General features: G+C 30.9%; 1 protein-coding gene across 1 annotated transcript; it reads right to left on the bottom strand.

Annotated features, from left to right (window-relative positions):
* Positions 1 to 652: 652 nt before the first annotated feature.
* LOC106476522 (COX assembly mitochondrial protein homolog) lies at positions 653 to 9,675 on the bottom strand. The gene is made up of 4 exons (XM_013937175.2): positions 9,450 to 9,675; positions 3,921 to 4,025; positions 2,888 to 2,978; positions 653 to 1,206 (listed from the first exon to the last, which is right to left on the bottom strand). The coding sequence occupies exons 1-4, from the start codon at positions 9,550 to 9,552 to the stop codon at positions 1,089 to 1,091; spliced, it is 417 nt and encodes a 138-aa protein (XP_013792629.1). The 5' UTR covers positions 9,553 to 9,675; the 3' UTR covers positions 653 to 1,088.
* Positions 9,676 to 9,951: the final 276 nt, after the last annotated feature.

The raw sequence follows: 9,951 nt of genomic DNA, 5'->3' as shown, positions 1-9,951 counted from the left end.
TGGATGTCTCTTTGATGGTCCAGATTATAAGATGTTACACTTTACTTACCATAGCTGGGGTATGAGTTATTGGATGTCTCTTTGATGGTCCAGATTATAAGATGTTACACTTTACTTACCATAGCTGGGGTATGAGTTATTGGATGTCTCTTTGATGGTCCAGATTATAAGATGTTACACTTTACTTACCATAGCTGGGGTATGAGTTATTGGATGTCTCTTTGATGGTCCAGCTTATAAGGTGTTACATTTTATTTGATGTCAAAAAGTGCTGGTACGTACCCTTCCCCAAAACAATCGATTTTTGATGTCATCACACTACTTTTCTACTGTAACTTTATATCATCTGTAGTCATGTGACTTGTTGATTTGCATATTTATCCCCCCTGTGATGTAGATTCATAGGAACAGTACATCATACCAAAATTATGAACTTATTACTTCATAAAACAGTAAATATGCCAAAGACGTGCGATGCATGACATACAAGCTTTATATTTTTAAAATGTTATGCTTTTGTATGTATCATCTATTTTCATAATTTGAGGTTTATCCAAGATGTTAAAGGTTAACGTTCTCAAGGTATAATATGAAATAAAATGTTGGTGTAAAGTTTTAACTGAAACAAATGTGAGGGTTGAAAGCTTCTTACTCTTCTGCAAATCAATTTAATGAAACCATCAACCATAAAACATTTCCATCCTTTCCAAGACAAAGAAATCTAACTTGTGGAATATTTAGAAACTAGTAAAGTCTAATCAAAAAGACGTTATCAACAACACTTTCACACACCTAAAACGTTCGTTCTTTACTTTACTAATCAACTGTATAGTAGTTACATCTGTCACACTCTACAGCCACTGAATTAAAAAACACATGTGCTTGCTACATTACCGACAACATGATATACAAGTAACTAAGTATAACCTCCTACTTAACGCTGCTATTAAGAGACCATAGGACTCAAGTGTACACACCTTTTTTCAAGATGTTATTTAATCTTTTTTTATAAAAAGTTATAATTTCTTATCAATCAACTTGTGTAAGAGATAAACGCACATACTTTATTAAAACTAGTACTTCTAATCTTAAAACGTCGCCGACTCTTTTCTTCGTGAAATTTTCTTGACCCCTGTTCTTCGATACTCCGATCGTTCATCTAGATATTCCTCTGTGCACTTTTTCCTAAATTCAGTGTCATTATACCTGAAAAAATACCACCTGGTGACTAATGTAGTACATTTTATGAACTGTTTTGCGATTCATATTAAGTTTATGATTCATTCTGTTACAAGTTATTTTGGAAATATTTTCTTAAATACATGCTCCAATAGATTAATTTTTTATCATCTTGAGTCTCTCAGAAACAGGTTATTATTATTATTGTAGAGATAAAATCAAAACCATTACATAAAGAAAATTAGTGAGTTCAGAAATTATTACACAATATTTATTTACAAGTTTCCGATAAGAATAAATCACAGTATCCTAAAAACTGATGCTGTTTTAATACAGTTAAGTTTTTAAAGATTAATGAGTATTAAATTCAAATGATGGTTTAATAAATATACATATCTTGTACCTCGTTGTATGTTACAAAAAAAACTACAGCTTTTATATATTTTTACCTTTTTTGTACTCAGTTATGCTGCCCATAAAAGAACCTGAGAAAGCCAATATTACTTGTTGAGTTATGAAAAGTTTTTAAATAAAGTTATAACAGGTGTGATATAGAGAATATCAGAATGGGTGCACTATGACAAAGTAATGTTGTGAGTAGTACAAGCCTAACTTTCCTTGAGTTTATTCTTGCTAAATACAAATATATATATATATTTTTTTTTTATTTTACATCTCAACCTCAGTCCCATCTAGTCTGGGGTTGGTCGGTATTTTTGTAAACCAAGAACTTTTAGATCTGAGTGGCCGGCTTAGAATGAGCACTTTCAGTGACAATCAAACGCCCTAACCATCAGTCTATGCCAGGCCCTTATCCTTGCTAATATGGTGTTGTATTTCAAGATAAATGCATTTCAAAGATTTTTCAAAATTAGAAATAGTGCCATCTTGTAAATATGAAATTAATTATTGAAGACATTTGTTTAAGAATAAAATTATAGCCATGCAAATTATAATAATAACATAGTTTACAAATTAATTTTCTGGACACTGTGATCTAACAGTAGTTACCATACTTACTTTTTATAAAATCAACTTTCAAGCACACCCGGTTAAACGAAACTTTTCAATGTTTGTGACAAATAATTGACTTGGTTGTCAATAAATACAAAGCTACATAATGAGCTATGTATGCTCTGCTCACCACAGGTATTGAAACCCAATTTTTAGCATTGTAAGCCCGTAGACTTACTGTTGACACACTGGTGTATATTTTGATGAATGGATCTTTTGGAGAAAAACCTAATATAAGAAAGATGACTTACCATATTCTGGAGAAAAACATAATACAAGAAAGATGACTTATCATCTTCTGGAGAAAAACCTAATATAAGAAAGATGACTTACCATATTCTGGAGAAAAACATAATACAAGAAAGATGACTTACCATATTCTGGAGAAAAACCTAATATAAGAAAGATGACTTACCATATTCTGGAGAAAAACCTAATATAAGAAAGATGACTTATCTTCTGGAGAAAAACATAATACAAGAAAGATGACTTACCATATTCTGGAGAAAAACATAATATAAGAAAGATGACTTACCATATTCTGGAGAAAAACCTAATATAAGAAAGATGACTTATCTTCTGGAGAAAAACATAATACAAGAAAGATGACTTACCATATTCTGGAGAAAACATAATACAAGAAAGATGACTTACCATATTCTGGAGAAAACATAATACAAGAAAGATGACTTACCATTTTCCAAGACAAGATTGTAGTTCCCCATTTTCCTTCTGACATTTTACAACCATCGAAAACCCTGCTTCTTTACAGCAATCTTCAAAGGCTGCAAAAAACAGTTTATATAAAAATTAACAGTAAATTATAGAATGTGTAATATTTGGAAAGAGAAGCTTAATACAAAGAAATTATGAAATATTAGTTCCCTTCATTTAGAATATTATATGTTTATTAACTATACCCTGTTTATCAGGTAATTTACTTTACTTAACAGTTTTTGAAATCATGCAAATACTTAAAAAGGACTGTTTTGATTTTTATACTGGAAAATTTGACATAAATAGTACGTTTCAGATTATTTAATAAAGGATAGGAAAAAATAGTCGAAGTGCTGACATAAGTATAAAACAAGCCAAGAACTTAGAATACACTAAAGATTTGATAAGCTCAGTTTAATTAGACAAATTTAAGTAATTAAACAACCGCGAGACTAAATTTTATTAAAAATCTGTTCTAATTAATATATTTTTAACTACATTTTAAAATAAAGTACGATAAAACAATCAATTTGTATTTGTTTCTACTGACTTCAAAATACAAATATAATGGTCAAAGTCACCAAAATATTGCATAATTCACTTATACATTTTTAAACTGAAATGTTTTTAAAGTTTCTTTAAAAATTCTATAAGTTTAAGAAACAGCTTGGGAGAAAGAAAGTGAAAAATCTGTAAATGTTATACCTTGAAAAGGAAAATAACTAAGTTAGGTTTTGTATTTAAACATAGACGGACTGGAATAACACTCAAATATTTTCTAATTAGTTTATGGAAATTAATATAAACGAAGAATAAGTCAGTCTGTAAGCTACCTTAGGTGAACGAGACGTAAAAAAAAAAACAGTGTCAGTTTGTAAATTAACGAAGTAAGCTGGATGTAAGTAGACATAAAAATACCAGCTTTCTTACGACACCACAACTGTTGTGTCTAGATACACGTTTATGTCTAAATGTATCTCATGAAAGTGAACAATCTGTTGTCACAGAACCTTTTACTACTTCAACACATTTTTCCTTTTTCGCTTTATCTCGCATCTTCTGTGGAATAAGGATCTCTTGCTCAACATATCTAAGGCTTCGATCATTTGGATCTCCTGAATAAAAAAGAAAAAGTTTAACTGTGGTAATTCTACATCTTTTTTGTTTTAAACATTCACCATAACACGTACAAATGATTCAAGATTAATTCTAGAATTTTATATTTTGTTATAAGATTACAGTAACATTATCTATTGTTGTTTTCATATTATTGAATAAATTACTTTGGTGTGATTTATTAATTAATTTGTGTGTGTATTCTAGATACCTTAAAAATACATACATATCACACAAGAAAAGAACAATGACCAGATGACTTATAAACAATTAACAATTTTTGGACTTTGTAAGATGAGTGAAATTTAAAGACCAAAAATCACACATTAAAAATAAAATAATTTAAGTTACCACTACATCACATAATGATGTCATTACACACATATTTAGGTAAGAGGCTGATGTTTACACCTCTTTTCACATGTTTTCAGTGGAAGAATGCAGTGAAGCGTTACAAAATTCTGAAGTATGACTTACATATAAACTAATTATTATTTTTCTTGCCTCATGCTATATCTAGGCTTAGACATAAATTAATATTAGTTGCAATAAAGTATGTGTCCAAATAACAATTAGAAAGCACAGATATCAGTATTGATTGAAGCATGAAAGTTAGATCTAAGCTACATCATGCTTTACGTATTTTGTTATATTCAAGTCCTTCAATCAAGTCACAGGGCTTAAAAAGTTACACTAATTATAAACACGTATGAGTGAAATGAAAGAAGAATCTGTAATATGTCAACCACACTATATCTGCCTATCACCCAACACTAAGGCTCTTCGGGCTGGTTGGGAGACATCAGACATAGTAACGGCCGATTCGCTATTCATGTCACCAAACCGCATGAACAACAACTATTATATGGTGTTAATTAGATTAAGTAAAGTGTAATTATTACAAATTTAATGTATTTACACATTACAATTATGATAAGGATTAATAACACAATATTATTGATTTATTTTTACTACCAATATATCATGATACTCCCATTTTTCACTAGAGATGCCCTGAAAAATATAAGCTAGTTAAGTCTTACTTCTGTAGCGAGCTAAATTCTCTAGAGTCCCGTAAAAAAAGCTTTACAAAAATCATTTGGTGAAATACATCACAAAAAAAAAGTCAGCACAGGTTTATTGAAAGGAGATCTCATCTTACTTTTTTTTAAGGATCCTGCGTGTTATCTGAATAATGAAAAACATGTGGATTTGGTAACACTAGATTTTAAAGAAACATTTACATATCACACAAAAGTTTAGCTACGAAAATTATGTTGGAATAAATCTAGTTAACTGGACTGAAGTTAAGGTGACCAGATGTCCCAACAGATCCTATTGGGTCCTGGTTTTCATTTCTGTCAGTAATCTGTAATGTGCTTAGACTTTTATTCAGATATTTGAAACCGTGTTTTTTAACTGAGTAAATAAATTATGACTCAACCTAGAATAACACAGCATACCACTTGCTGCTTCCTCTGAAGTTGAGTATATGGAAGGCTGTTACATATATCACTGAGAAAGTGGTCTTGCATGTATTAAAACAAAGAGAGACAGTTGAATGTATATGGCAGATGGTTTTCATAGCCAATATTAAATTTTTTAAGTCATGAAACATTTGAAATAACTCAAAATTGAATACAAATGACAGCTGCTCAGAATTTTATCTCAAACTCCTGGCCGAAAAGAAGTTACTCAAAAAAAAAAAATTCCCTTGTTAGAGAGAGATTTTTATAGCAATATGGTAAATACCCTTCTCATCTGGTGAGAACTGTTACTTGCTCTACTGCTTCGTTATAATTTTACAAAATATGAGGGACCCTTGTTACTAGTGAAGTAGCCCAGGAGTCACCTTTGCTCAGACCTTTGTTTCATCACATTTACAATAATGATATTGATAGCAATAAATGAATCAAGTTTCCTAATGAGTTTAAACTCAAGTCCTTGAATGGTCAAAGGTCACGTTCTGTTCTTTTCTTTATGTTTTCTCACTTGAAGATGTAGATGGCAGTGCAGTCATCTTCTGGGTAATAGCTGGTTCTCTTAGCTTAAGGGCAATAGATTTTAACATTCTAAGATGTAATTCTTCTCGGGAATTGAGAATGACATGAAAAAACAGAAGGTGGGCACAATATCACCTTCGTTTAGACTGTGGTTGGTAATATTACTAGTGTTAGCATTACAGTGATATTCTATTCAACTACAGAACCTTCTAATGGTGGATCCAATATATCCCTGGTTGCACCTCGGATATGTGAACTCAGATATCAACAGAGAAGTATTCAATGAATGTTGTTTGTCTTTGAATTTGAAGAGTCCTTTTAACCTAGACTTTATTTTTAAGGACACATTTTATCTGACCATGCAGTTAGAGCTGTTTGACTTGTTTGTCTTTGAAGAGTCCTTTTAACCTAGACTTTATTTTTAAGGACACATTTTATCTGACCATGCAGTTAGAGCTGTTTGACTTGTTTGTCTTTGAATTTGAAGAGTCCTTTTAACCTAGACTTTATTTTTAAGGACACATTTTATCTGACCATGCAGTTAGAGCTGTTTGACTTGTTTGTCTTTGAATTTGAAGAGTCCTTTTAACCTAGACTTTATTTTTAAGGACACATTTTATCTGACAATGCAGTTAGAGCTGTTTGTCTTTAAATTTGAAGAGTCCTTTTAACCTAGACTTTATTTTTAAGGACACATTTTATCTGACAATGCAGTTAGAGCTGTTTGTCTTTAAATTTGAAGAGTCCTTTTAACCTAGACTTTATTTTTAAGGACACATTTTATCTGACCATGCAGTTAGAGCTGTTTGATTGATAATTTTAATAACTTTATTCTTAATCATCCTTAAAATAATGCTTATGTACAGTATGATTAAAGTAATAGCTTTTACAAGCCTCTGATTTTGAATCCGAAATGGACAGATTAAGAGGAATTTGGAAAGAAACATCTACAGTTTCTAAGATTTTTATTACAAATGTTAGGCCTATTAGTTTCTAATGTTTTGCCAGCTTTCAGCATTTAAAACATAACTTTTAAAGTATTTTAATGCATGTATAAGTAACATTTCAAGGAATCTTTTGTCTCTCATTATCAGGTCCAACTCAGAAGTTGACTGTTCTGGTATTGAATATAAGGCCTCTTGCACAGCAAATTGTGGGAGATAGATAGAGGATATCTATTTTTTCAGTTATTATTAGGATTATTCTATTTAGGAACAACAGTGGAAAACAATTTATTTTATGCTCATGTTTAATTTTCTCACTTCTGATTTGCTGTTATCTTAAAAGTTCCGTATAACAGGGTTTTAATCACATTTTTCATTAAGTGAATACAGTCCTCTGAAAGTAGGTTTATGATAAACTTTAATGGTAAGTTATTTTCATGCCAGTAAACTGATAATACTTCATTTATATGTTTGTAATGAATTTATTCAATTCTTAGAATCATGAACCAAGAAAGTGGTTCATAATAGGGACCACAAGGAATTGTACAAAATCCTCATAGAATGTAAGTCTAACACTCAAAAATCCTCGCAGAATGTAAGTCTAACACTTATACTTTTTATATGTATACAGCCTTATCAGTCAATAGTAAAGATTTTAAAGTGTTGTTTGAATTTAATCTTTACTGTTCAAGGTGCTTTTTTTGCTCAAACCTTATATTAGCGTTTTGTGCAATCCCTATTATGAACCACTATGAGATTAGTATATTGATCACTTTGATTGTTTATATTCATAATAATTAAACTTGTACATGTTGTAATGGTAGTTTAAGTATATTTAATTTCAAAATAAAATAATACTTTTTCTTGCATAAACATGCCTGAACCCTTCTCGTACATACAAAGATATTTAAAACATATATTAACATCAGTGAATTTTGTTAAATATTGAGAGAATATACATAAATACAGAATCAAGAAAAACTAACACAGTGAACAGTACGACAAAGACGCAGGACTTTGGAATACTTCTTGTACAGGTAGATTAGAAATGTTCTAGGCTTACAAAGAAGTGTGACTATAAACTGGAAATATTAGAGGACCCAAAGTTTAATGCAATTACATAATCATTGCATTATTCTGCTCAAGTTGCATGACTATATAATCAAAGTCAAATTAAGTGTAGTCAAGATACGTGTTACAAGATTTACAACTTTTGTTATAGTTGTTCTTATTGCTTGTAAAGTAATTCCTGCTGGCCAGATAGTCTGATTAATAGCTAGTCAAGACTTCTTAAGTTAGGGTGACCAGATTTTCAAATTATAAAACTGGGACATACACTCAGATTTATGGATCTTACAGTGGAATACCCCCTTTTTTTATGAAATATTATAAACAATTAATTATGTGACTAATATTATTTATTAAGTTACTAATGCTACAGATACTTCTCTAACAATGGAATTCTTTCAGTAACTTCTTTATGGTCAGGAATTTGATGTAAAGTTCTTAGCAACTGTCACTTATGTTCCCTTTTCAGTTACTTTGAATAGATGTTTCACGACTTCAAAATCATACATCATTTGTGAACAGCACCTTCCATTTCCATTCAGTTGTCTCCGTTTGTCAGGTGCAAAATCACTTGCTCATTGATGTACGTAACAGTGTCATCACATCACCTGCTGCAGCCCCTCTTATAGCCAACTTCCAAGGAAACAACAACAGATGTCAAGTCATTTCGAGCTGATTGATAATTGTCAAGTGCTTGAAGTATTGAATAAAAGTTACAAATAACTAAAAAAAAAAAAAAAGTAAACTAGATCACATAGACATCCCCGAAGGATATTCCTGGATTCTGGAACAACATTCCAAAGACCAGGAACATCCCAGCCAAAGTAGCATGTGTATTCATCCTATCTAAAGTTTAAAAGTCATTTCATAAAAATATATTAAATAATTTTGACGGTGATATTTCATTAATTAGTTCCAAGAATAACAAACATATAATTTTTTAAAAAACTATTCTTACTTTGGTAAGAGTTGCAGGTTGTATAATTATTATTTTTCTACATAATCATTGCTTAATCAGAAATTTTTTCATGCACAAACATTGGTTAATGACGTCAGAATCATTGCTCTGAATCTGATTTAAAATTAAATTAAAATTCTAAGTAACTCGGTTTATAGTCCTACTTTACCTATCTGTTACTGAGTCAGTTTTACTAGTGTTAGTAATAATACTAATACTACTCACCTAACACTTCAACTTGTTTTTGTACTACTTCAGTAGTTGTAAGTTATATACTATTACTAAGTTGAAAGATTATTACGTACTTAAGCCTTAAATTTCAAGTTTAAAATGATAAGAATAAGATTACCTTCAGTTAACGCTAAGGGCCTAAATTAGCCTATATGATATAGGAACCTGAGGAAGACGATAAATCATTTAAATATGGAACAGCCGTTTTTTAACATTTACCTAAGCCCAGTGGTCCTCCAGAATGCTGAGGCGGCAATACACCATGTTTATAATGTTTGATCTCTTCTTCTTTGTCAGTTAGATTTTCATCTACGTTAGCCATATCTTCGTTTCAAAAGTTCGTGTTTCGTACTGTTATAACCTCTATGGTTGTAATATGTTTGTTTACTAGAGGGAGCTGTTGGTTATAATGATGACGTGAGGATCGAGAGTCTTAGCCAAATACTTGAAACAAGGAGTAGTTATAAATACGAGCTACAAATGTTAGTAATCTTGCAGTAAGTTAATCTTAGTTGTAGCATATATTTAGTTACTCGATCGATTAGCCGTGAGATTGTACCAGCAAGTTTATTTGTATGTTAGTCATAGTAACATTAGTGAGTAAATCTTTCTTAAAAGTGAAAACCTTATTTGTGTTTTTATACCTACAATATTGTTGCGTCATCGAGGTCACGTGACTGGTGTGGCGCCCTCTAGTTTCTAGAACTATCTTGTACTTTCA

This window comes from Limulus polyphemus, unplaced genomic scaffold (genome assembly GCF_000517525.1).
Source record: "Limulus polyphemus unplaced genomic scaffold, Limulus_polyphemus-2.1.2 Scaffold10775, whole genome shotgun sequence".
NCBI classification, from domain to species: Eukaryota; Metazoa; Arthropoda; class Merostomata; order Xiphosura; family Limulidae; genus Limulus; species Limulus polyphemus.
Note: the sequence above shows the minus strand (reverse complement) of the source record. Positions and strands in the feature narration are given on the sequence as shown.